Here is a 27,567-nt window from a genome sequence, read left to right as displayed (position 1 = left end):
AGGTATAAATTTAACACAACATGTTCAGAATCTGTAACCTGAAAACTACAAAATGCTGACAAAAATAAATTTAAAAATCTAAATGGAAGGAAAATATATCATGTTTATGGGTTGGAATACTCAGTACAGAGAGAATTTTAACTCTCTCTAAATAGATCTATAGGTTTAATACAATTCTAATCAAAATCCCAGAAGAAATCCCAGAAGTTGTTTTTGTAGATATAAGCAGCCTATTCTAAAATTTATATGGAAGGCCAAAGGAACAAGAATGATCAAAAACATTTTCAAAAAAGAAGAATAAATTTTGAGAATTCATGGTACCCACTTTTAATATTTATTCTAAATCTAAAGTAATCAAAACAGCATGATATTAGCAAAAAAGGTAAATACACAGATGAATGAAACAGCAGAGTCCAGAAGTAGATGCACAGAAAGGGGCCAATTGATCTTTTGACAAAGGTAAAAAGACCATTCAATAAGAAAAAGCATTTTCAACATATAGCATTGAAACAATTGTTCATCCAAATGCAAAAGAATGAACTTCAATCCAAACGTATGTCTTATGCAAAAAAACCCCTAAAAATTAATCATAGATCTAATGGTAAAATGAAAAGCTATTAAAATCTTAGAAGAAAGGACAGGAGAAAAACATCTGTTACTTTGAGTTAGGCAAAGAGTTCCTAGATATGACACCAAAACATAATGCATTTAAATATTGATAAATTGGACTTAGTAAAAATTAAAAACTTTTGCTCTGTAAAAGATACTGAGACAATGAAAAGACAATCTACAGACTGGAAGAAAACGTGTGCAAATCATATTCAACAAAGGACTTGTATAAAGAATAGTTAAAGAAATGTCAACACTTGTATTAGTCCATTTTCACACTGCTATAAAGAATACCTGAGGCTAGGTAGTTTATAAAGAAAGGTTTAATTGACTCACAGTTCCACATGGCTGAGGAGGCCTCAGAAAACTTACAATCATGTAGAAGGTGTAGGGAAAGCAAGGAACATCTTACATGGCGGCAGGAGACACAGTGCAGAGAAAATAGCCACTTTCAAAACCGACATATCTCATGAAAACTTCCTCACTATCACAAGAACAGCATGGGGGAAACCACCCGCACGATCTAATCACCTCCCACCAGGTCTCTTCTTCAAAAAAGGGGATTGCAATTTGAGATGAGATTTGGATGGGGACACAGAGCCAAATTATATCAACACTCAACAATAAAATAAGCAAACTAAACTAAAAGGAAGCAGAAAAGAAAATGATAAAGATTAAAGTGGAAATTAATGAAAAACAATAAAGAAAATTGAAAAACAAGTTTGTCCTTTGAAAGGATAAACAAAATTGACAAACCTTTAGCTAGACTGACCAAGTGAAAAAGACTGAAGACTCAAATTACTAAAATTGGCCAGGCACAGTGCCTGTAATCCCAGCACTTTGGGAGGCTGAGGTGGGCAGATCGAATTGAGATCAGGAGTTCAAGACCAGCCTGGCCAACATGGTGAAACCCCATCTCTAATAAAAATACAAAAATTAGCCGGGTGTGGTGGCACATGTCTTTAATCCCAGCTTCTTGGGAGGCTGAGGCAGGAGAATCACTTGAACCTGGGAGGTGAAGGTTGCAGTGAGCTGAGATTGTGCCACTGCACTCCAGCCTGGGTGACAGGGCAAGACTCTGTCTCAAACAAACAAACAAACAAAACAAAAAACAAACAAAAAAGCAAAAAACTAAAAGCAGGAGTGAAAGAAGGGACATTACTACTGACCTTACAGAAATAATAAGGGACAAATTCTTTATTAAAATAGGAACAAATTCCTAGAAAGACACAAACTACTGAAACTGGCTCAAGAAGCAATAGAGCCAGGCGCGGTGGCTCAAGCCTGTAATCCCAGTACTTTGGGAGGCTGAGACGGGCGGATCACGAGGTCAGGAGATCGAGACCATCCTGGCTAACACGGTGAAACCCCGTCTCTACTAAAAAATACAAAAAACTAGCCGGGCGAGGTGGCGGTGCCTGTAATCCCAGCTACTCCGGAGGCTGAGGCAGGAGAATGGCGTAAACCCGGGAGACGGAGCTTGCCGTGAGCTGAGATCTGGCCACTGCACTCCAGCCCCGGCGACAGATCAAGACTCCGTCTCAAAAAAAAAAAGAAGCAATAGAAAAACCTGAACAGATCTATAACAAGAGATTGAATTAGTAATCAAAACCTACCCATAAAGAAAAGCCCAGACCCAGATGGTTTCATTGAATTCTACCAAACACTTAAAGAATTAATACCAATTCTTCACAAACTTTTCCAATAAATCAGAGGAGGGACCATTTCCCAACTCATTCTATGAGGCCAGATTATTTTGATACTAAAGCCAGAAAAGACATCACAACAAAAGAAAACTACAGACCAATATCTTTTATGGATATAGATTTAAAAATTCTCAGCAAAATACTAACAAGCTAAATTCAGCAACATACAAAAAGTGTTATACACCATGACCAAGTGGAATTTAACCCAAGATTATGAAGTTGCTTTAAAATGTGAAAACCAATTAATAGACTATACCATATCATGGCAGGGTGCAGTGGCTCATGGCTATAATCCCAGTACTTTGGGAGGCTGAGCCAGGCAGCTCACCTGAGGTCAGGAGTTTGAGACCACCTGGCCAACATGGTGAAACCCCATCTCTACTAAAAATACAAAAATTAGGCAGGCATGTGCCTGTACTCCCAATTACTTGGGAGGATGAGGCAGAATCATCACTCGAACCCAGGAGGTGGAGGTTGCAGTGAGCCGAGATCACATCACTTCACTCCAGCCTGGAAAACAGAGCAAGACTCCATCTCAAAAAAAAAAAACAAAAAAAAAAAAAAAAAAAAAAAAAAAGAATATATATATTATTCTCATATCAATTATAATAAATATTTAAAAAGTATGATTTTCTCAATTGATGCAAAAAAACATTTTATAAAAATTTGACACCTCAAAATAAAACCATTCAGTAAACTAGAATAGAAAGAAACTTCTTCAACCTGATAAAGGACATCTACAAAAAATAACAACTAACATTATATTTAATGGGGAAAGATTATTTCATCTGAAGAACAGGAACAAAACAAGGATGTCCAGTCTTGCTGCTTATATTCAACATTTTACTGAAGGTTCTAGCCAGGAAAATTAGGCAAGAAAATGAAATAAAAGGCATCCAGATTTGAAATGAGTAAGTGAAACTATCTGTTTTCAGAAGACATAATCTTATAAAAAGAATATCCTAAGGAACCCACTTAAAACAATTAGAACTAACAAATTAGTTTGGCAAGGTTGCAGGATGCTAGGTCAATATTCATAAATTAATCATATTTCTATACATTTGCAAAGAACAATCCATATATGGAATTAAGGAAGCAATTCAATTTACAGTAGTATCAAAAACAGTAAAATACTTACGAATATATTTAGCAAAAGAAATGCAAAACTTATGCTCTGAAAACTACAAAGTATTGTTGAAAGAAATTAAAGAAGACCCTAATAAATAGAAAGACATCCCATGTTCATAGATAAAAAACTTAATATTGTTAAGATGGTAATACTTATCAAGTTGATCTACAAATTTAATGTGATTCACATCAGTTTCCAGCTAATTACTTTGTAGAAATTGACAGACAGATTCTAAAATTTATATGGAAATTCAAGGGACACCATGTGGTCAAAACAATCTTGGAAAAGAAGTTCCCAATTTCGAACTTACTACAAAGATACAGTAATTGATACAGTATGGTACTGGTATAAAGATAGATATATAGATCAATAGAATAAACTGAGAGTTCAGAAATAAACCCTCACATTTATGGTTAATTGAGGAATTCTTTTTGTTTAGGTTTTTTGTTTTTTTTCATTGTCAAAGCTCTTCTCAGGCTTAACTGAGTTTTGATAAGGGTCCCAAGACAATTCAATGGGGAAAGAACAATCTTTCTTTTAAAATTTTGTACTTTTAATTTTTGTGGGTACATAGTAGGTATATATTTATTTGGTGTATGAGATATTTTGATACAGACATGCAATGTGTAATAATCACATCATGGGAAGTGGAGTACCTATCCCTTCAAGCATTGATCCTTTGAGGTATAGTCTTTTCAACAAATAATGCTGGGGCAATTGGATATTCACATGTAAAAGAATGAATTAAGATAATATCTCATACATATGCAAAATTAACTCAAAATGCATTAAAACTTAAATATAAGATCTAAAACTATAAAACTATTTGAAGAAGAAAATATAGATGTATATCTTCATGACCTTGGTCTAGGTAGTGGTTTCTTAGATGTGATACGAAAAATACAAACTACAAAAGAAGAAAAAAAAAAACAGATGAACTGGACTTCATCAAAACTAAAAACTTTTGTGTTACAAAAGACACCGCCAAGAAAGTGAAAAGAAAAACCACAGAATAGAAGAAAATACTTGTAATTCATCTAACGAATAAGGGGCTTGCATCTAGAAGATATAAATAAATTTTACAACTCAATAGTAAAAAGACAAATACAATTTCAAAGTAGTCAAATGACTTGAATAGACATTTTTCCAAAGAAGACACACAAACGGCCAGAAAGCACATGAAAAGATGTTCAACATTATTAATTTTCAGGGAAATACAAATCAGAACCACAACAAGATGCCACTTCACACCCGCTAGGATCGCTAGAACTAAAAAGAGAGATAAAAATATCCAGGCAAAGTAGCTCACACTTGTAAGGCCATCACTTTGGGAGGCTGAGGCAGGAGGATTGCTTGAGTCCAGCAGCTCAAGATGAGCCTGGGCAACATAAACATAAGAAGACCCCAAGTCTACAAAAAATTTAAAAATTAGTTGGGCATGGTGGCGTGCATTTGTAGTCTCAGCTACTCGGGAGGCTGATGTGAGAGGATCACTTGAGCCCAAAGGTCAAGGTTGCGGTGAGCTGAGATCATGTCACTGCACTCCAGCCTGGGCGACAGAGTGAGACCCTGTCTCAAAAAAACAAAACAAAATAAAAAGACAGATAAAAACAGGCGTTGGTGAGGATGTGAAGAAACTGATACTACCCTATTGCATTGCTTGTGGGAATGTAAAATGAAGCAGTTGCTGTGTAAAAAAAAAAAATTGGTAGTTCTTCCAAAGGTTAACATAGAGAAAAATGACCCAGCATTTCCACTCCTAAGTATATACCAAGAGAATGAAAACATATAGTAGAAGTATTCATAATAGCCAAAAAGTGGAAACAACCCAAATGTCCATCAACTGATGAATGGATAAATTATATATATATCAATATATATGAATATTATTTGGTTATGAAAAGGAATGATGAACTGATGCATGATGCAACATGGATGAACCTTGAAAACATTTATGCTAAGTGAAAGAAGCCAGTCACAAAAGGCCATATATTGTATGATTCTATTTGTATGAATTGTCCAGACTAAACAAATTTATAGAGACAGAAAGTAGATTAGATGCAGAAACTCCTCTAGGATTGGGAGGTATTTACCTGGAGAAATGAAAACTTGTGATCACACAAAAGGCTGTTTGTGAATGTTTATGGCAACCTCATTTGTAATTACCAAAAGCTGAAACAACCCAAATGTCCTGTAACCATGAGTGAATAAACAAATAGTGGTAGCTCAATACAATTGAATATTATCCAGCAGTGAAAAGGAATGGGCTATTGAAGCATGCAACAATTTGGATGGATCGCAAAGGGATTATGCTAAGTGAAAGAAATCAGTCTCCAAAGGCTACATACTGTCTAGTTTCATTTGTATAACATTCTGGAAAAGAAGAAACTGTAAAGACAGAGAACAGATCCGTGGTTTCCAGAGATTATGGGTAGGGGAGAGGGTTTGATTATAAAGGGGCAGCACAGGGACGTTTTCTGGGGTGACAGAGCTGTTCTGAATCCTGATTGTGATGGTGGTTAAACAAATCTATACATACGGTCAACCTTTTAGAAATGTACTATGAAAAAGTCAATTTTACTGTATGTAAACAAAAATAATAGTTGTGACAATTTGTGATATATGTAAAGAAATATGTATAGTGTGGGTGTGTTTGTGTGTATACACACACACATAATTTAAACTCAACAATCACTGCAGGGATTGTTTGGAATTTAGACCACCAACAAAAGTTCTTTGAGGTGAGAAACATTTTATCTCTGACATTGTTCAAAATTGCTGGGAAATGGTAATAACTTAAAAAGCAGACCAACTTTTAGTATTATTATTGTTTTAAATATTCTACAAACAATGAGCCTTTTATCACCTTCTCTAGGAAGGATGGGTCTCATGGTTACGACCCTGGTATGTCTCTCCCTTTTGTGGTTCTAAAATAGAAGCCCTTAGGCCCAGAGAAACTGATCTTGAAAGTTGGAAATCAGTAGACTGAAAGGTCCAAGGGCTATGGGTGGGGCTCTGACAGTGTCTGCTATAGGCAACCAAATCCTGGTTTGAACAAATCAACTGTTAAATTTATAAAGTATTTCCAACTGGGGCAATTAGGTAAATTTTAATATATATTGAGTATCAGGTTATATAAAGGGATTATTTTTAATATTGATAGTATACTAATACATTGTGGCTTTGTTTAGAGATGAAGTATTCATATTGAGGTGTCTCACAGTGACATTTCACAATGTCTGTAATTTGCTTTTAAATTTGTCAAAGAAAAACTAAGGTGGAATAAATGTGACAAAATGTTAAATAGTTATTAAAGTTATATGATTAGTATACAAATATTCAGATTTATTATACTATTCTCTACTTTCTTATACACTTGAAAGTTTTCACAGTAAAAGTTTTAAAGTAAAAGCACATTGGAAAAGCATTTCTTAGTGCCAAAGCCAGTGAACCCTCACCCTAATAAGATTCCATGACCCTGTTAGGGCACATCGCAATATGCTGAATCAAAGAACACCTGGAGCATCTCAGTAGCCTTCGGAAAAGAAAATGGAAAAGCAAGTAACATCCTTCTAAAGCTCCTACCCTAAAATGCTAGAACAAAGACTATTTAAGACTGAAAAGGGCAAACATTCAGCTATCCTGAAAGCTTGATTTTCCAGTAGGTCCCATTCTCCATTGGTTCTGGGATGGAAAGATGATAAAAGTCTAGTCAATGAGTCATTTCCAAGATGTTTCCTTTAACTACAAAAGAGAAAGTAGAATGCAAGCCTGAGGCCACTGATGGCCATTTGTACTTCATTTGGAGAAAGTCTGCCTGACATGAAGACAACTTAGAGTACAGCTGATCTAAGAGATGGAGAAAAGCAGCTCAGCTGATGGTGTTTGAACACCTGGTTCCTACTCTCCCTGAGATATACTCTGGAAATTTTAGTTTTTAAGTCAGTGTGACTTGAGTGTCAATCACATGCAAATAATACACTCTTGTCATATCCTCTGACCTATGAGATTAGGTCATAAAAGGCCATGTAACTTCCACTTTGCTCTCTGGGACATCTGCCTTGGAACCCTGAGTCAACATGTAAGAAGTCTGATATCTTGAGGATACCATGATGGAAGTGCTCCAATCAACTGTCCAGCTGAGCACAGCCTTCCAGCCATTCATACCAAGGAGTCAGACATGTGACTGAACCTGTCTTGGGGTCTCCAGACCAACACATCTACCAGCCGAATACCACCAAGAGATCTTGGTCAATAATAAAAAAAGCTCTGCCCAAATTTCTGACCCATAAATGATACAATAAAATGGTTATTGTTTAAACCACTACATTTCGGGGTCATTTGTTATGCAACAATAGTTAACAGGAACAGGCAACCATGAGGGTGCAGCTAAACTGGGCAGTGGCAGATGCAGTTTTTTTGTTTTGTTTGTTTATTTGTTTGTTTTTTGTTTTTTGTTTTTGAGACAGAGTCTCGCTCTGCTGTCCAGGCTGGAGTGTAGTGGCGTGATCTCTGCTCACTGCAAGCCCCATCTCCTGGGTTCCCGCCATTCTCCTGCCTCAGCCTCCTGAGTAGCTGGGACTACAGGCACCCGCCACCACACCTGGCTAATTTTTTGTAGTTTTAGTAGAGATAGGGTTTCACTGTGCTATCCAGGATGGTCTCGATCTCCTCACGTCGTGATCTGCCCACCTTGGCCTCCCAAAGTATTGGGATTACAGGCGTGAGCCACCGTGCCCAGCGGGTCGATGCAGTTTTTAATGGAGCCTGAAGTTTTAAGATAGAATTCGCTTGACTGTATGTACAAAGTGCAAAACCTTGAGAGGAACATGCCAGGTGTGGAGCCCTGAAGGTTAAGCTTCACTGGTTCACAGTAAGTCCACCTGTGAAACTGGACCCTAGGGAAAGTGAGGAGAATCCTTAAAGAAGAGGAAAATGAGAAGAGCTTTCCAGGCAGAGGTGACCTCCATGGGCAAGGCATGGTCTGTTATGTTAAGAGGCAAGTCCTCTTGGCACCAAGAGACATGGTGAGAGGGTCTCAACACCTCTCCCAGGGCCATGGCCTCCACTAACGGGGTCCTGTGTCCTCTGGGGACAGTTACGTAGGTCTGAGGAGCACAGCGTGGCTAGAGGGCAGGGGCATAGGGAGGCAGGGGTGGGCAGATGGGGAGAGGGGAGAAAAGCAGCTGAAACTACAGCTTCAGGGAGCAGAGGGCAGGGACAGGTTGAAAGGGACTTGTACAGGTGGGGCGCCCTGACATTTAAGATTTGGTGTCACAATTAACCCAAGGACAGGCTGTCTGCCTCAGAACGATGACCTTAACAGGATGCAAAATTTTAAGAGAATGATTTTAAGAGGCCAGTCCTCTTGGCACCAAGAGACATGGTGAGAGGGTCTCAACACCTCTCTCAGGCCCATGGCCTCCACTAACAGAGTCCTGTGTCCTCAGGGGCAGGGAGCTGGGCCACCTCATTCCTCCCAAGACAACAGTTGACTCTTTCTACCATTTGGTGTCCATGCTGAGAAGACCTACATGTCCCTCAAACTCTGAAGTTGAACACAAAGCTTCTCCCTGCCCGCCAATCTTGTCTCTGCTCCAGTCGGGAATCAGCTCTCTTCCTCACTTACTCCCAACACCGGATCAACAATGGGTTGTTTGGCTCCTAGCAGTTCTTGCAGGGGCCCTCTTCTCTCCCTCTCCCTACTTCTACTGATTCCTTTTTGACACTACTATTTGTCATGGCTCCTGAGGGAGAGGTTGGGCTGTCTCCAAATAATCTACCAAATTCAGATGCAAATCTTTTTTTTTTTTTTTTGAGACAGAGTCTCACTCAGTCGCCCAGGCTGGAGTGCAGTGGCATGATCTCCGCTCACTGCATGCTCCGCCTCCCGGCTTCACGCCATTCTCCTGCCTCAGCCTCCCAAGTAGCTGGGACTACAGGCGCCCGCCACCACGCCCAGCTAATTTTTTGTATTTTTAGTAGAGACGGGGTTTCACCGTGTTAGCCAGGATGGTCTCGGTCTCCTGACCTCCTGATCTGCCCGCCTCGGCCTCCCAAAGTGCTGGGATTACAGGCGTGAGCCACTGCGCCCGGCCCAGATGCAAATCTTACCAGGTCCTGTTGTCAACAGCTCCCAGTACTGAAGTCCAGGCCCAGTTTCTGGCACTTAAGGTTCTCCATGATCTAACCACTGACTCTGTGCGACCTCAACAGCCTGTCTCCACCTCCTCCCTTTCCAGTTGCTAGTCCAGCGGGACTGATTCCCCTGACTGCTTCCCCAACCTCCTACCACAGATCACAGTGCTGCCCCTCACCAACCCCCTCAGGACTCGGCTCACTTCCTCTGAGGCATTTATAGAACCACACTCTCCCATCTGTCTGTGTGGCCCCTTGCCCTGGGCGGGGTGTCTCCCATAATCTGTGACACTTTAGAGGGTTCAGAAGCCCCATTTGCTCCAGTCACTGGATCTCTCTGAGCTGTTGACTCCTTTGTTGAATGAGGCCACACCATCCACACCAAAGGATATGATAATTGTAATAGTGAACACCTAGTGAGCAAGCACTGAGCTGAGAGCTTTTGGATATTATTTCATTTACTCCTCACAGCACCCAGAGAGACAGACCCCACTATTCCACCATTTAACTGAAGCAGAGTGCCTTGCGGAAGGGGCCTTCCCCGGCCAGACCTCCCTTGTGTGCACTTGTGTATCGCAGGGTCCTAGGACTGGGCCTGACATACAATGAGTAGTTAGCAAATATTTGCTGACTGAAGTAATTCAAGAATGAATAACCCCAGCCGGCGATTGCGCCTGGACCCCAGCTCTAGGCTCTTCCTCGCCCACTGAGCAGGATTCTGCTGGGGAACATGGTTGGGACAGAAGTTGGCATACAGTAGGTGCTAGTGGGTCGCTGCGCTGCTGTCGTGCAGGAGGGGTGGGGCGGGGAAGGGAAAAGGACGGCTTCTACTTCGAGTCCGTCTCCCCCACCAGTCTGAGCTACCCGCGGCAGCCCGGGTTCGCATCCTCCCAGTGCCCAGGCCGAGTGGGCTCCAGCTTGCTTTGGGAAGCATTCAGGAATAAACGTGGACAGTAGCGGTCAGGAAGGGGATTCCCTTTTCCCCTTCTCCCAGGAGGAAAAGAGGTAACGCTGCCGCCACTGCCCTCTCTTTCCAGAGTGCGAACGCCGCCGGCGACCAGGGTACCACACATTCCTCCCTAGCACTGATCCCAGCGAAACTCAGGCCGCAGTCCCCCCTGCCGGCTGCGGAAGCTCCCAGAAGCGGAGACTCACTCGCCCCCCTGCCCCTGCCACCAGGCCAGAGAGTCTGGAGTTCCGATTCTGGCTCCCTGGGGCCTGGGTGTGCGACCCCAGGCCGGTCATTGTAGGTCTCTGCGCCTCCCTGTTCCTGACTGTGCAATGGCAGCGAGTCAGGGGCGCGCCGTGGGCGCAGGACGTTCCCAGGCGCCAAGGGCTGTGACTGACCGACCTGGGCTTCCACCGTGGGGCTTGGGACATGCAGACGCTCCGGTCTGGGAAGTGGGGACTTCGGGTGCCCCACTATCCCACTCCTAGAACGCCCACCGCTCACGAAGCCTTCCTGAGCTCTACCCGAAGGAGCTGACAGCCTGGAGCTGAGGCCTGGGCGCTTGGGGGCCCACTGCTTCTCTCTGGGCCTCCTATGTTCATGGAAGGGGAGTTTCCGCAAACCTCCCACTCTCGACCAGCAGATCCCGCTTCATGAGAGACGGAGACCCACCAGGGGCGGTGGAGAGGCGAAGTGATCTAGGGTCCCGGAAAGCTGGACAATTCCCTGGACCAGATGGCCCTCAGTTTCCTCCTCTGTAAAATGGGGCCTGTAATAAGCAACTCTCTGGATTCACCCTGGTTTGCTGTGAGGATGAACTAACATACTAGTCTTGAAGTCTGTGACGCTCCAGATGTTCTTGGGAATGATGAGTAATGCGGGTCCACAGGCCGCCCCCTCGGGTCCGGCCAGAGCACCCGCAGGAACCGAGGAGCCTCGACGCAGCGTAGGTCCTTCCCGAAACAAACACCTTGGGTGCGGTGGGGCAAAGGACTGGGACGAGGCGGCCAGAACCGCCCTGCGGAGAGAGGCTGGGAGACTCGGAAAACCTGAGGTAGGGGGAGCGCACGGGGGCTTTACGGGGCGCAGGGGCCAAGGGCAAGAAAGTTTACACTCCCAGAAGCTGCCGCACGCTTTCTCCCGCCTTCCTCTTTTCTTTCTAACTCTTCCCTCTCCTCTCTCCTCTCTCGCTCTTTTTTTTCCTTTTTTGTCCCCTTTTCCTCCATCGGTTTTGCCGGCATCTTTCTTCTCTGGGTCCTTCTTCCCCACTTTCATCTCATCGCGCTCGCACTTCATCACCAGACAGCCAAACCCCCTTTCCAATTAAAGTGGAATTAGGCAACTCAATCAAATTAGTTCCCCATTAAAGCCCTTCTTTATTAAACCGTTTTCTTGTCCTGCTATTAAGTTTCACTGCCTGGCGGAACTCGAGCCGGCCCCAGAAGTTTACCTTGGGATGTCGCCGGACCCAGCCGTGGGGAGGAGTCACTCTTTTCCTGGATCGGGGGAGTCACCCTGCGGGGAGCGGGAGGAACTGGAGGTTGAAGGAGAGGGTCGGCCCAGGAGCGGCTAATTTGCTCAGCTCCGCGTGAGGAGGGAAGGTGAAAAGGGTGAGAGACGAGGTCTGGCTCGAAGTCGCGTGCTCACGGCCACTCTCCCAGATTACACTTTTTCAAGGAAGGCAGCATGCCACCCCCAACCTCCCAGAACCCCATAACTCCCAGGCTGTAGCCCTCGTCAGGAGAATGGTAGCAGCCACCCTGCTCAGCTGTCGCCTTCGCTGCCTGTGGTGCCAAACCTGAGATGGGGAGTGCGCAGTGTGCGACCCGAGTTACATTCAAATCCGCACCCGGGAAAGAGCGGGGACTGGGCCCCCAGCCTTGCAAGATCCCTGTGACGACTCCGGCCCGCGATCCAAAAACTAAGAGCCCTGGCAAGGCGACCCCTCCGCAGCCTGGGTGCACAAGCTGGGGTACACACTGGGTTCCCGCTGCTCAGCGGTCGCGGGTCCTTCGGGAGTTGAGAGCACCGCGCCACTCTGGTGGGATAGGTCCTCCGGTACCACAGGAAGTCTCCTCTCTCAGTAGCCCCGAGGGTCGGAGATCCCACGGAACCTCGGTCAAGCGTCTCCTTAGCGCGGCGGCCTGAGCGGGAAATCAAGACCTTCTCCCGCGACCCCCCGACCCCCTGCTTCTCGAGGAGCGGGACGGGATTCGGCGTCGTTTTCTTAGAAAATAACATTTATTTCTAGCTCATATCTATGCAAAGGAAAGCACAAAGTGCTGCTCCGGAGCAGCGTTCTCCGCTGCCAGCCCTTCAGTCAGGGCGTTTGGCGAGTCCCGGGAGGCGAGAATGGGCCCGCGAGCGGGCGGTTCTGGCTCAGTCACACGTCGCTCTGTTCCTGCTTCAGTGCGCACCTTGACGGCTCCTTAGGGACAGACCAGCCGCAGGCAAGAGGGGCAGGTGGGCAGGATTCGTCCAGAGTTTCCAATATATTTAATCTATAAACCTGATAAGTACAATGAGCGTATAGTCTAATTTTTTTTCATTTTGTCCTTTTTTTTTGCTTGTTTTTGAATGTTTCTCACGTTAATATCAAGGTCACCTACAGATTACAATTAATAACTTAGAATTCCATTTTATAACATTATACACTGGCTTGTATATATATGTATAGATTATATATAGATTTATACATATATAAAAACACACTGCACCAATGAAACCCATGCTTAACGGCGTAAGCAACAAAGAGAGCGACAAATAACGCAACTAGGAAAGTGCACCTTAGAACTTGTTTCCTTTTTTTTCACAATTTTATCGATATATATGTGTGTCCCAAAGACTCGACTCAGTGCCAAGAGATTTATACATCCTAAATTTATATTTGTTAGAGCGAATATTTAGATTTTTTTTAAGTGGGGGATGGGGAGACACAGAAAAGACTCTCGGATTATCCTGCCATCCACTGAGAGCCGGATGAGCACAGCTAAGGAGCCGCAGGAGCCTGCACTGCTGTCGCAGCCTCTGAATTCTCATGAATTCCCGGCCTTTTGGAAAGGGGCCTGGGTGAGGCTGGAAGAGGGATCCAGAGGTGGGAAATGAGAACCCAGGCCGCGTACCCTCTCCGAGAACACCTTCACCTGTCTGTAGCTGCTCCCCCTTTGCTCAGCCTTTCCCACCCACCCTCCTAAACAAAACTCAAAAACCATCTTGGAGTGAGAAGACCCCAGCCAGGGCGCAGAGAGCGCGCTGAGTGAAGAGGGGTCGGGGACCCGCGGAGACAGGACTGGGATTCTTGTTTGGGGAGCGGCCGGCTGCCAGGCCCCTTGCCCTACTGCTTCTCCGGAGCGCCATTGACCATAGGCCCGTACAGGCCGCCGCCATAGGTCGGCTCCTTGTGCACCGCCGCAGCAGCGGCGGCCGAGCGGTCACGCATGAGATCGCTGAAGGCGTAGTCCATGGGCGGGCGGAAGCCGAGCGTGGGCACCAGGCCGGCAGTGGAGTAGGGAGCCATGAAGGCCAAACCGCGACTGTGCGCTGCCGCCGCGGAATAGGCCAGGCGCAGCGGGCTGAGGCCGAGCGGCGCGCCCAGCGGGTAGGCGCCCGCGTCGGCACCGAAGTGACTGGCGTTGGGCTGCAGCGGCGAGAAGGCTGAGCGGCTGCTCAGCGAGCTCAGCGCTCCAGGCGCCATGGCGCCGGCCAGCAAGGGTCTGTGGTGTGGGGGTGCGGCGGGCCCGGCCTGCAGCGGAGCGGGCAGCCCAGGTCCCCCGGTGGCGGCGGCGTCGACGCGGCCGGGCCACGCATCGTCTGCAGCTGCTGCAGCACCCACGGCGGCCTTATCCGGGGGCGCCGCAGGGCCCAGGCCGGCAGCCAGGCCCCCACGGTGGTGGTTCAGCACCTGCTCGATGGCCTGCACCACGTCGCCGCCGCAGCCCTGCAACACCAGCTCCAGGACGCCTCGCCGGTGGCCCGGGAAAACGCGTGTCAAGATGTCTAGCGGCGTCCGCTGCCGTGGACCCGAGCCTCCGCCCAGCCCCGGCGCCGGCGCGGCCTCACCCTCTTCTTTGTCAGCCTCTGAACCGGATTCAGAGCCCAGAGGGCTAGCGGAGCCCGGGCTGTCCTCCTCGCCGCCGCCGCCGCCGCCAGGGCCGGCGCTGCCTGGGCAGCTGCCACCTGCCTCTTTGGAGGCCCGAGCTAGGGGCGAACCCGAAAAGGACTCGCCATCACCGTTCTCCGAGCCTGAGCCGGGCCGCACCTCTGGGGACGACGTCCCGGGCCCCGAGTCCGCGCCGTCGGGTGATAAGGGCTTCACCGGCGGCGGCTGCGGGCTGACCGGGCGGCCTGCCTGAAGCAGCGTCTTGGGAAACAGGTCAAACTTCTGCAACTTGGCCTCTGGGAGGGGAGAAAACGTGTCGTGAGGAGCGGTTAGCTAGAAGACAGCAGTCACAACACCTCAGCCCTTTGGATCTCAGTTTCCTCTCCCTCAGCCCCACAGCCCTTATTCACTAGGCTCCAGTGCTCCTCTTTCTTTTTGCTCTAGCATTCCTTCCGCTCTGAGCCCCTACAGCCTTGTCTCTCTTTCCCTGACCCCAGGGCTCCCTCTCTTTCTGTACTCCTCAGAACCCCAACTACCTGTGCCCTGTAAACTCGATGTTCAGTGCTGCTTTCCCCCACGTCTGTGCCCCAACACATCGACCTTTAACTTCCTTTCCAGTCCTGCCCTGCCCTGGAGAAGTGGCCAGGTCCACGGTTCAAACAAGAGACAACATAACTTCTGTCTATACCACGCTGTACAGAAGAGCCCACTGTACAAAAGATGCCTGCCCTGGCAGTGTAGCCTGTAAGGAAAAGCGCCTTGGTTATCTAGGAGGTCCCAAGCTTCTCTACAGGCAGAAGTAGAGCCCCTATTTCTAATCCACCCTTTCCAAAATTGAGACCTAAGAAGTTCTTCCCTCCCAAGTTGAGAGAGGATCCCTCCTTTCCCTCAATGGCCCTGGCCTCATTTCTTTCCTCCCCACAAAAGCCACGGGGGTCCAGAAAAAGAGGGTGGGGCTAGGCAGGGTGTAGGAAGCGAAGAGGAAAAGACAGAGGAAAAAAGACCTGAGAAACCAGGGAGGGTGCGGCAGAAGCTAGAAGGAGTGAGGGCGCAGCAAGCAGTTGTCCAGAGAGCATTAGGAACGCGAGAAGGGGAAAAGAAACTAGGGCGTCTCAGTTCCTAGGGAAAGCAATGGGGCGGGTGTTAGTTAAAAGAGGGGAGGGATTCCTTAAGAGAGTTGGGAAGGAGTAGAGGGAAAGGGCCTGTGGAGAAACACGGAGCGAAGGAAGACGCGCAGGTTTCCACCTGGGTAGAAGATGAAGCAAAGCAGCAGGGACGTGCCTGCCTTTGAGTAGAGGCGAGTGAAAAAATTAAAGCGTGTTCGTTTGGGCCGGCTGCAGGAGAAAGGGGTAAAGTGCAAATGCTCCAGAAGCGGGAGGAAGGAGAGTTTCTGTATCCACGCTCCATTACCCGAGGCTGGGCGAGCGGTGAACCCTAGCAGTCGGGGCGACTGGACACGGGGTTTCCACTCTTTCTGAACGGAGACAAGCCCCTGGGCCAGGCGCCCCAGAGCTACGATCCTACTGCCCCTACCTGCGGCCTGGCCACGCTCTCACCTGAGCCGCCTGCGCCAGCTGCTCCGCCTCCGGTCCCCGCGGGCGCTCCCGCTCCGGGTCCCCCGCCGTCGGCGGCGCACACTGAACCGAAGACCTCGTAGGCGGGCCTCGGGGGGATGATGCCGTTGGCTGCGGCCAGCGCCAGCCCCTCGGCAGTACCGTAGAGCAGCTGCAACTCGCGCGCCTCGTTCTCCTCCTGCGCCTGCTGCCTGCGCAGCGCCACCTGCGCCGCCATGACACGCTGGCGCTCCGCGATGAGCGTGCACTTGGCGCACAGGCAGTCCTTCCAGCGACAGTAGCGTTTGTGGCCCTTGAGTGCAGACACCACGCCATGGTTGCGACAGCGCGCGCACTTGGGGGTCCGCGGGTACTTCTCGGCTGCCCGCAGCAACAGTGGCGGCCCCCGCAGCAAGCCGCCTGCAACGCTTACCGGTAGCGATGCGGCCGCTGCCGCGGCGGCCGCCACCGACGCCACCGACGCCACTGGCGGCCCCGTCGCTGTAGCCGCCGCTGCCGTCGCCGCGCCGGGCACGCTGGGCAGCTCCGAACGCAGCTCCATGACAGGACCTGACCGGAAAGAAGGTGGGAGAGGGGAGAGACCGGGTGAGGAGCACACCGTGCCCTAGGCCAAAGCGCAGCCTTGAGGAACCCAAGTTGGAGAGGGATATTTGGGCCACGGAGGCTGGGCTAGCGGGGCCAGAATTGCTGGGAGGAGTTACAGTCGGAACCTCCTTGTGAGCCCTAGCGCCTTCACACCAGTCCAGCCACTGCTGCTCTTAGACCTGATTTACACACTGGGGTTAAGATTTTGTCTGAATCAGTGATTCTGCTGGAAAAAATAAAGAGACATGTAAAGTGGGAAAGTCACTGATTCAGATGGCTGTAATGAGGATTTGGAAAAGTTAAGATGATACCCCAAAGCTTAGCCTAATTGGGGTGAGAGGGGTGAGAAAAATGTTCGTTTGACAGGACTGGGATTAGAGCAACAGTTTTGGCCCAGAACTTAGGCCGATGCCAAGGACAAAAAAGGAAAACCCGGAGCAAAACGGTCAGTCTGGCGGAAAGGTGAAGAGGAGAGAGATGTGAAGGAGCAGAGCTGAGTTGATTGGGCCCGAGTTTTTTTCTTTTGTTTGTTTATTTTGATGCAGGTGAGGGCAGAAGCTTTGGAGAGAAAATCAGCAATAGAAAGAATAGCGTTTGGAAGTAGAGTGGGGCGAAGAAACAATTCGGGCAAAGCTAGGCCCAGTGGCTCTGGGACCGGTAAAATGTGAGCCCCAAAATTCCACGGTGCGGGCCTCCAGAGAGTGGGAGAGAAAATGTATGTGGAGTTTAGTTTAGGACTGGGAAGTATTAAAGAGAAAAATTCGGCCAAAGAAACTTTCTGTATAGGCAAACCCAGCCCAAAGATGAGCTTCATGGACAAGGAAAATAGCGAAAAGCAGCTGATCTGGGTGTCCGGGATCCAGGGTCCGCGCCCAGGAGAGGGAAATGTGTAAGTAAAAAACTCCACAGGCAAAGGCTGGGGAAGGGGATTGGGTAAAACCTGCGGTGCAATTTTTTAGCTTTGGAGTAGTAGTCGGGGTAGAAGACGTATCCTGCGGAAAGTTAGGCATTTCGGGAGGGGGATCTTTCTCGAACACCACCTCACACTGCCCTCCCCTCCCCTCCGGGTTTAGGGACAGAGTCGTCAGACACGCCCTCCCGTCTTGGGGTCCCAGGGGACCCTGATCGAGCGCAGGCTCCTGCGTCCTGATCTCAGAGTTGGGGTCCTAGGACGCAGATGGCCCAGCGGGCCGCACCAAGCCAGGGGAGTCGTCTTCGCAACTGGCCATAAACGGACAGCAGAGTCCCACCCGCGCCGCAGCCCCACAAGGCCCAAGCAGGCCCAGCTCCCCGCTTCTGCCGCAGTCTCCTCTGCTTCCCGCGTTCCTCGTCCCTGCCAGAGCCCGGGACAGAGTCCTTGTGTCTCCGTCCGAGAGTCCCAGACCTCCTCTCTATGAGCGTTGCCTCCTCTCCCAGACCCCTTGGGCCGCGCCGTCCCTAAGCCCACGGGGCCCAGGCCTCCTCAGCCGGGGCCGCAGACCAGGTCGCCACCCCCTGCTGTCCCTGCGGCTCTCAACTACCTGCCTTGGGCTCCGGGATCCTGCTCCTCCGCTGGCGCTGCACGCGCCTCCCGGCTCCACTGGCGACGCTGGCGCTCTTGGCCTCTTCCCTTTGCCCCCGGCCCCTTATCTGACCACGTCACCCTCCTTCAGTCACCATGTCCGAACTTCCGGACGGCTCAGAACTTAGCGCAGTCCAACCCTCCCTTCAGAGATCCGGGTCGGAGGCTCCCCTGCCGGCCGCCTGGTTGGAACCCGCAACCTGACTCTCGCAGTGCAGGGTCCCCTCGCTGAGCGCGCCGGACGCTGCGCGCAGCCGGGGCCCAGTTGCCCCGCACTGCCAGACTCTCAATGAGAGGCTCGCCCGCTCTATTGTTGCTCCTTAGGGCTCCATTAGACAGAATTGGACAACAATGTGGCGCCTGCCATTGGCCAGGGGAGGCAGACGGCACTCTGATTGGCCGGGCCCGCGCCCGGGGAGCCCCGCATTCTACAGTGTCCGAAAGATTCGAAACTCCAAAAGCTCCACTGTGTGCTCCGGGAGGGGAGGGGGCGCGCCAGGAAAGGAGTGGAAAAAAGTGGGTGAGGAGGAGCGTTGAAACTTTCGTGACAAGTAGTTTCCGTGCGCCCGAGAGCGTGTGAATTGCTCCTAATTACCGTGTCCGGTGCGCCTCTGCGTAGACCTGTGTAACCCCTCGGCTTCTGGGGCGCCGACTCGGCTGCGCTGCTCTCACTGGCCGGGGGCGCTTGGCAAAGCTGAGCTTCCCAAGTGGCCCTGGAGCCCTGGGGCGGGATGGGGGGCAGGTGACAATTCAATTACAGCGGTCGGGGTGGGGGCGGGACAGGGGTGCGGGGGTGAGGAAGGGAGGGTGTTCAAGGCATAAATGCCAGGACGATTTTTCCTGCCTTCTTCCTGCTATGTTTCGGCGCGCTCCCAAGTCCGACGAGTTTGGGGTAGTTGAGGGCTGCTTTGGTTTTTTTCCTCCTGTCGCCTTTAAAGTTCAGTTATTTTATTTTAAAAGTCCTGATACGATAGTCATCCTGGAGGGTAAGTGTGGTTTATGAATATTTTCGTGTTTAAAGAGTAGCTCAGCGAAGAGAAATGAGATTGCGCTTCCTGCCGGTGCCCGCCGCGTCCCTCGCGCCCGGAGCCTTTCCTCTCCCGCGCCTCTTTCGCGTCCCTCGGCCCCTTTTGCTCTTTCTTTTCCTCATTTTTCAGCATCTCGGTTTCTTTTCCTTGGTGGTGGGATTCTTTTTGTCTTTATTGTAAATGAACAAACAGCCCCCCTCCTTTTTTTGTTTCTTTTCTAAACGAAAGTAAAAAGTGGCCTCTGTGTCTCCGCAGATTCTCTTAGACTCAGGACGCGCATCGGTCTGTCCGACCTTCCCCGCAAGAGACAAAGTGACTGCTGGGAGGCCCCCGCGGACAGTTTTCCGTTTTAACTTTCGCCTTATTCTCATCCTGTCCTGATGTCACGGCCCTGAGGAACAGTTCGTTCTGCGGAAGAGGTAACAGGTTTCAGATTTTGTTTCCTTTTTGAAAGGCAACATCTGGAATTAATGCCGCGGCCCTCGGGCGGGTCGCCCTCGGTTCCTGTAGCTCTATCTCTGTCTTTTCATTCTGTTTTTCCCTCTAATATCTAATGTTCTATCACTCTCGTTTTTGTTCTCTACTTTTCTCTCTCTCCTTCAGAGTAAAGAAAATTCGTTTAAATAATGAGGAAAATGAGCGTTCCTGTCGTTCTCTGTCCACGCTTGACTGTGCGTCTCCGTGCTGCTCTTTCGAACCTCCAGGCCGGCGGGAATCTGGGCGCGTAGATTCGGCCGGGGCCGTCGCGGCCTCAGGACGCAGCCCTCCCGCCTGGCACGACTACTGGGCCGCGCCCTGTCACTCTATCCGCTTCTGAGCCCAGGGGTGGGGGTGGGAGAAAGAAGATGCGACCAACGGGCCCCCACCCGAAGACCGCAGAACCCGGCGCCCCGGGAGAGCCTTGGAAGAAGCCCACCCGGAGGCTGAGGCTGGAGGGAGAAGGGGGTGGGGGTGATGCGCTGGAGGACCGGGCGGAGAGCTTCCAGAAAGTTCACCAGGCCCCGGCACGAGGGCGCTCCGACACGAACAAGGTCTGTGATAGCGATAAAAACCTGGTCACTCGCTCCCAGAAAATGCCACTTGCTGGAGTCTGTGAATGGGTTTAGGCGAGAGAAGGGTGTCAGCCCCCGTGAGGGTCTCCCGCGTGAAGCGAGGATAAGGGAGTGCTTCAGGGATAATATGTTCTCTAGGAGCGCAGGACCCAGACCCCACCTTCCAACACCTGGAGGTTCCGAGGCCAAGTACGTCTAGTAGCCCCGGCTGCACCTGGGGAGGACAGCCATGCGGTTGCGGGAAGAGCGCCGACCACCACCGGATTCCGCGCAGGGGCGGTCAGGTGCCTCCCAGAGCTCCTTTGGACAAAGTTTTCGGGAAATTATATTAAACCGAAAACGAAATAAACGATATAAATCTGCCTAGCTTTTGTGAGGGGCGGTGGCCCAGGTATCCTTCGCGCTTGAGGCCAGGTCACCGTGAGATTTCCCCATTTCGGACGGGGGATTCCGCAGAAGCCAAGGGTGTAACCACGAGGACTCGGGAACCCTAGGCGGCCCCGCAGATGCGTGAGGAACTTCATTTTCTAAGGAGTGGGAGGAGGAGCATCCTGGCATCTAACACAGCCCAACCAGAGGGAATCCGCCCACCCCTAGTGGAGGAACCTCTCTCTTCTCTTGCCCCTCTTTCCTGGCATTCACATCTCCACAGGTCTGGGACCCACAGCCTTTTCTCCCACTCCCTGGAGGTTAGGGTGTTCATGTGAGTGAATGTGTTACGGAGGGAGGCAAAATAAACCCCAGGTCATCTCACCCACACTTTGACCAGGCAGGAATCCTCTGCCCAGCTTCCCAGGCCACTCCAGGGCCAGTTCCTCCTGATTTGGATTGGGTCGGTCGAAGGGGAAAGGAAAGGCATGGCCCAACTGAGCGGTCAGCACGAGAAGAGCACGCTCAGGTTGAGTTGGCAGGGTCTACACACTCCCCAGCCTGAGTGTAGCTTCACACTTGGACACACCCCCTCCCCCGTGCGTGCGACCACTCTCTGCAAAGTATGGGACACACTCTCACGCCAGCATTCAGAGAGCAGCACGCGGCCCAGGCTCAACTCTGATACTACCCTCCAACCTAAGGGGACCCCTTCAGTGAATTTGACCTCACAGTGTTCTCATAAGCATGTCCCCATCCTGGGACATCCACTTGGTGTGTGACGCTCCCAGACTCCCACAGATTTCCACATCGGTGACAGCACACGCGGACAGGAGCACATCCTCACGCACGTATGCCCTGGTTTATGCGCGGAGCCCCAGCCTTACTTCTACAGTTGGGCCCCAGGCAGAAAAAGCCACAGCCTTCCGGGACAAATGAGGTGGCTGAGAGCAGAGGGTCTTCCTCACACATTCACACGCGTACTCAGCTCAGAATCATTTGCTGACGCCTCTGCTGTGCCAGGGGCTGGGGGTCCGGGTGAGAGGGCCCAGCCAAGAAAATCCACCCCATCCCTATTCGCCCCTGGCCCCATCCCCCACGCCCACGCCCAGGCACTGGTGGCGTCCAAAGGGACTGCGCTGGGGTGAGGCTGGGGTTGAGGGCCTAGGGCGTAGAGCCGGCTGTAGGCACGGCGTGGGGAAGGGCGCCGAGGGTGAGTAGTGTAACTCTGAGTAGAAGAACCAGGGGCGCGATGGGGGACCGGGGAGGCACTGACTTTTGCGCTGTTTGCCCGCGGCCTCGGAGCAAGCAGACGCCATCTGTTTGCCGGCTGCGACGCGTCCCGTTTAATTACCCTCCCGGCAGCCTAATAGAGATGATATTAAACTAAATCTTTCTGACATTAAAAGTAATTATCCCCAAACCGGTGACTCCGGGACGGAATGGCCCCTCCCGCACCCACCCCTTCCCTGGCTGTGCCGGATTCCGTTAGTTTGGCTGATACTCTCCGCCTGGGAATGGGGCGCAGAAGAAAGGGGAAACGTGCCTTTGGGAGAAGGAGTCTCCACGGGTTGCCCGACACGCGTTTTCCCGCACAACCACAGACTCTCCTGTTCCTATGTGGACACAAGCACGTGTACACACAGACACGTAGACATATTTTCCTCCAGATCAACTCATGAGTCACGCTGATTAAGACCCTCAGCCGCGCACACCCTCTGTGAACAGGGAGACGCGCAGCTTGGTTTCCTGTCCCGTCCTCTGATACCGCTAAAATGGTCATTTTCCATGGTCATAGCCATGGATCTATGCCAGGACCCGGGACCGGGCATAATTTCGAAGCCAGAAAGAACTCCTATGGTGGCGCCGGGTTTCTCAGGCGCTGTTCCAGCTAAGGGCCAGGCGCCCAGCAATTTCTCTACAGTTGCTTACTGAAGTCGCACCACTCTCTGCGAGGCAGGTCCGATTATTCCACTTGTCAGGTGAGAAAACAGACTCGGAGAGGTGAGATGACTTGTTCCACATATCACAATTAGTGCGTAACAGAGCAAAAATCAAACCCGGGAGTACCCTCATCCAACGCCAGGTCAAGGCACCCCTCCACACCCGTTGGCCGGGAACTCGCTGGTGTTCAGCCTCTTCCCGGGCCCTGGACCTAAAGGCCGGGCTGAACAGCCAACCGAAGGTGGAGGGGAGAGGGCACTGGCTCTGAGTGAGCGGCAGGAGCCCCTGAGGCGAGCCCCAGCGGCTGCAGCCCTCCTTTGGATCAAGCCCTCGCGTCTACGGGGCAGGCGAAAGGGAGGCGTCTGCCCAGTGTCGCCAGGCTTCTCAGGATTTTCTGGTTGGGAGCATCTAAGCCTGAGACAAACGCGTGGAGAGTGCTGTTCACCGCCCCACTATTTGTTTCTATTTGTGAGCGCCTACTGAGTACAGCCACTCCGCTAAACACTTGGTGTGTGCTGTCTTGCTTGCCACGCAGTCCGTGGGGGAAGATGCTATGGTCCACGTTTCAGACACAAGGTAGCCAAAGTTCAGCAAGGCGACATAACTTGCCTGGGGCCAGAGTGCTGCCGAACTTCGAAAAAGGCAGAAATCCAGATCCAACTCTCACTCTCAGGTTTTTTTCTCCGCACCTTCCATTCCAGGTGGGTAGGATCAGACCTAGGAGCTTCCATTTGGTTCGGTTTCATTCAGTTCACTGATCGTTCACAGAAACATGAAAGTAGGAGTCATTCATTCATTCATTTATTAATTCGTTTATGTAACAGCCTTTGTTGAGCATCTAGTATGTGCTAAGCTCTGTGGATCCGAGACAAATCAACCATAATGGGCCCTTATAGAACTTGTTAGCCAACTGGGGACACAGTCTCCTGTCAGTGACCTCACAGTGAGAAGTCTAATCTTGGGAATGGGGGAAGGAGGATGAGGGGAAGCTTCCCGAAGAAAGGGACCTCTGATGTGAGAGGTTAGGTTTCCCAAAGGGAAACACTGTTATTGCTTGTTCTAATAGAATAAAAGTCTTATAAAACATTTTAGAAAATTCAGCAAAATATATTTGGTGAATTTTGCTGTTTTTTTTCCTGTCTACCCACACTGATAAAAATATACTTTATAGTATTTGTTTTTTGTTTACAATTATAAGGATTTTAATATTAATCTACCTACATAACCTTTTAAAATGATTGTTTAATGTTCCATTGCATGGATCCATCTTTCTTTAGCTATTTCCCTGTTAATAGGTATTTTGTTTGTTTCCAGTTTTTGCTCTAATAAATATTGCTACCACAAACATCCTTTGTGCATTTGCCTAATTATTTACCTAGGATAAATTCCTAAAAATAAGGTGGATTGGCCAGAGGCTTTTTACATTTTTTAAGGCTTTTGATAGCTATCAAATAGCCCACAGGAAAGGTATCAATTAACACACTCAATAGAGGGACATCTTGCTGATCTTTTAAATCTTTGCCAATTCAAACAAGAAAAATAGTATATCATTGTTATAATTTGCATTTCCTTAGTTATTCCTTACTTTTCCTACGTGGGTCGGTCAGTTGAGGTGTTTTAAAATTATTTCTATACACCATTTGCTTATTTTCAACCATAGAGCTTCTACTTTCCTTAATTTGTAATCATAATTTATATATCAAAGACAACAGTATCTTCTGTTTGCAACATGTGCTGTTTCCTCACGTTTTTGTGGCTATCTTGCTATTGTTACACTGGAGTTTTAAAACGTTTAAGTAGACCAAAGTTTATATTTTCTTTGTAGATTATATTTACAGTTGTATATGTAAGGATTTGTATATGTAAGGATTTGATTATATTTACAGTTGTATATGTAAGGATTTCTCAAATCCAACCTTCTAAAAGCATTGGCCTATATTTGTATTATCTCTTTTTTCATTATTTACATTTCTATCTTTAGTTTATTGGAAATTAATTTTGATGGAAGGTGTGGTTTGTAGCTTAATTTTCTCCAATGATTAGCCATTTATCACAGCCCTCTTCAATGAACCATTTCCCCTACTGACCATATGCTATATACCAAATTCTCAGGTGGCTGTAGGTTGATCTCAGCATATTCTCTTCAAGGGAGCTGTTTACTCTTGCACCAGCCTCACTATTTTAATTATTGTAGTTCTGTAGTATTTGGGATGGCAAGTCATCATTCTGATTTTTCTTTTTTCCACATTCTCATGGCTATTTTCAAAATACAGGCTTCTGAATAAATATTTTAGGAATTTTAAAGTTACTTCCAAAAAAAAAAAGTAAAAAATATTGGGGGGGAGGATTTAAGTATCTTTAGAAATTAATTTGAGGGAGATTGTGCATCTTCACAATGTGAGACAATTCCATCTAGGACTTGGTGTGACGTTATCATGACTTTTATGTCTCTTGGTAACTGCTGTCATTTTTTCTCAACAATTCTGTTTCTTAAACATATATTCTCCCCTCTGAATTTTATGTAGCTATTGTGAATGGAATCTTTTCACCCATTACAGCGTCTAACCGGTTATGACAGCAGCATAAGAAAGTTACTGATAATAGTATATTTATCTTGGAACCCGCCTCCTTTGTGACCTCTCTCCCATTAACAATTTTTAAGTTAGTTTTTACAGTTTTCCCACCCAGCTGAGTTTGGAAGGACCCGGAAATGACCAGGAGGAGGGAGGAGGATGTACAGAGTGATTTGTAGGTCTTCCTGGGGCATTGCGGATGGTGTGCACCGGCTACGTGGTCTTCTTTGTGCCATCCTTCTCCTGGTTTCCATCTTCCAAGAGGACCCCTTGAAACAGCGATTCCGAGAATCGGCTCCGGGGCTGATGAGCCATCAAGATACGGAGCTTCCACCGCGCTGTGTGACCGTTAGCGAGTCGCCAGCCCTCTCTGGGCTCGCCTCCCGGCCACCCCAGAGTCAGGCTGCCTGGAGGATAGCGCAGCCAGGCCACTACAGGTAGAGAAAGGAGACTGTAGACAGGAGGGGCATTCGAGCTGGTTCCTGGGCCGAGTCAGCCTGGGTTTGAGTCTAGACTCCCTCCCTCCGTAGTGCGGCGAGTGACCTTCGGCAGCCAGGTACTCCCAGCCTATTCCCAGCCTGTAACCTTCGGGTCACCCACCAAACTGGAGATAAGGGGAACAGGCCTGGGAGGGGGAAGCCTAATACACACACACACACACACACACACACACACACACACACACACACACACCTGTTGGCGGCTTTCCTTCTACTCGGACTTCTTTCCCCACCCCTTACATTTCATGGGGGTAAAAGTAAAACTTTCATTGGATCATTGTGAGGACTCAATAATGCAATTCATGTAAAGTCCTTCTCAGTGCCTGACATATAGTAAACGTTCAATAAGTGCTGGATACTATAATTTATTAGGCAGTTACTGAATGAGTGAATCCCTCTCTGCCTTCAGTCCGGAGAGGAACAGTTCCCTTCTCAGCACCCTTCTGCCTTCATGAGAAGGAAGACTGGGGAGCTGGGAGCCGGCAACAGGAGGTGCCTACTCAGGTGCTTCTGATTTTGAACCCTAATCTTAAAACTCCCTTCAGAACGAGAATTCTGGAAGATTTGCATGGCCCAGACTCTTCACTGGCCTGGGATGCTCAAAATCCCAGAGAGATTCTGGGCCATCTCCTTCCCTAGGTCACTTTATCCACTCCACCTACCACCCTCTCCAGAGGCTCCATTAACCGGAAGGTGTTTGCCATATGGCACAAAGTGGTACTGCCCCAGTAAATAGGGAGAAGCATAGCCCCAGGCCTGCCCCAAGCCTCTATGGGAAGTGCACCTGCCGCCCTTGACCTCATCTCTTCTCAGGACCTCCACTCTTTGGGGCACACGCTGGCACTGCTGGTTCCTAGTGGGGCTCCCCAAAGGCAGTGGCTGGGCTCCATGCCCCCATAACACAGTACCACTTTTATTGCAGAGAATGTGTTCTTCTCTCTGAGCCCCTGCAACATGTAAAAGATGCATAAAATGCACAGTTGGAAGAAACCAAGGCGTGCAAGTGATAGCTGCACAAACTAGTTCTTCACTGATGCTTGCTTTGGTTAAAGGCATGCCAAAATGGAGGCCGTGGCAAGTCACTTCACTGCTCTAAGCCTGTTTCTCCATCTATAGAATGAGGAAAGGTAGACCTACTGCATCTGGAAATGATCTGAAATGAGACAAGCAGACACAGGAAGATTATGATTCTTGTGTGAGATGCTCAGCTGAGCCCTTGGTGCCCATCTCTGGAAATATACAAAAGCTCCCGACTGCCCACCTGACCCCCAAATCAGAGAAGTTTCAGTAAGACTCTCCTTGTTGTCTCTTCAGAAGTCCTATACAAATGTTACCAGTGTGTAAAGCAGGTAACATTTCCAGGAGTCTGGAGATCTTCTCCCAGAAGGGCAAGCTCCATTCTGATCCTGTAGGATGCCTCCTTTTTCTAATTCCGGGATCTCAGATTACCAGGTTCCCAGATGGGGTTTACTAATCCCCAGAATCCTTTCTGAAGCCCAGACTGGGGGCCTCCTCTGGGTTCCCACAGCTCCTGGAACTCTTTCAGCACCACCCTGAAATTGGTGGCCCCAACCCCCTCCAGCTTGGAAGTTCTGGGTCAAAGGTAGAAGCTGAGGATCCAGTGTTTAACTAAAGACCTCAACACTGAATGGATGAGTCAAAGCTAACCTGCTCTCCATAAGGCAAAGGTACTTTAGTATTTAAATGCTGGTTTGCCAGAAATGCATGGTGGGAAAAATATTTGCTTTGGA

General features: G+C 49.1%; 1 protein-coding gene and 1 long non-coding RNA gene across 4 annotated transcripts; one reads left to right on the top strand and one right to left on the bottom strand.

The window, feature by feature from the left end:
* Positions 1-12,752: 12,752 nt before the first annotated feature.
* On the bottom strand, positions 12,753-18,644 carry DMRTA2 (DMRT like family A2). 2 transcript variants are annotated; one of them, XM_017873521.1, is made up of 3 exons: positions 18,314-18,644; positions 16,187-16,753; positions 12,753-14,926 (listed from the first exon to the last, which is right to left on the bottom strand). In XM_017873521.1, the coding sequence occupies exons 2-3, from the start codon at positions 16,743-16,745 to the stop codon at positions 13,866-13,868; spliced, it is 1,620 nt and encodes a 539-aa protein (XP_017729010.1). In that variant the 5' UTR covers positions 16,746-16,753; positions 18,314-18,644; the 3' UTR covers positions 12,753-13,865. The 2 variants fall into 2 exon arrangements, with proteins under 2 accessions (XP_017729010.1, XP_017729009.1); XM_017873520.1 differs by having other exon boundaries at positions 13,413-14,926; positions 18,310-18,597.
* A 167-nt stretch (positions 18,645-18,811) lies between these two features.
* On the top strand, positions 18,812-20,742 carry LOC108530545 (uncharacterized). Of its 2 annotated transcripts, none has more exons than XR_001885876.1 (4): positions 18,812-18,870; positions 19,634-19,797; positions 19,982-20,409; positions 20,577-20,742. It is a non-coding gene; the product is annotated as an uncharacterized LOC108530545 (long non-coding RNA). The 2 variants fall into 2 exon arrangements; XR_001885875.1 differs by having other exon boundaries at positions 20,569-20,742.
* The last annotated feature ends 6,825 nt before the right edge of the window (positions 20,743-27,567 follow it).

Source organism: Rhinopithecus bieti, unplaced genomic scaffold (genome assembly GCF_001698545.2).
Source record: "Rhinopithecus bieti isolate Rb0 unplaced genomic scaffold, ASM169854v2 scaffold_6946, whole genome shotgun sequence".
Classification (NCBI taxonomy): Eukaryota; Metazoa; Chordata; class Mammalia; order Primates; family Cercopithecidae; genus Rhinopithecus; species Rhinopithecus bieti.
This window is presented reverse-complemented; position numbering and strand designations above follow the sequence as displayed.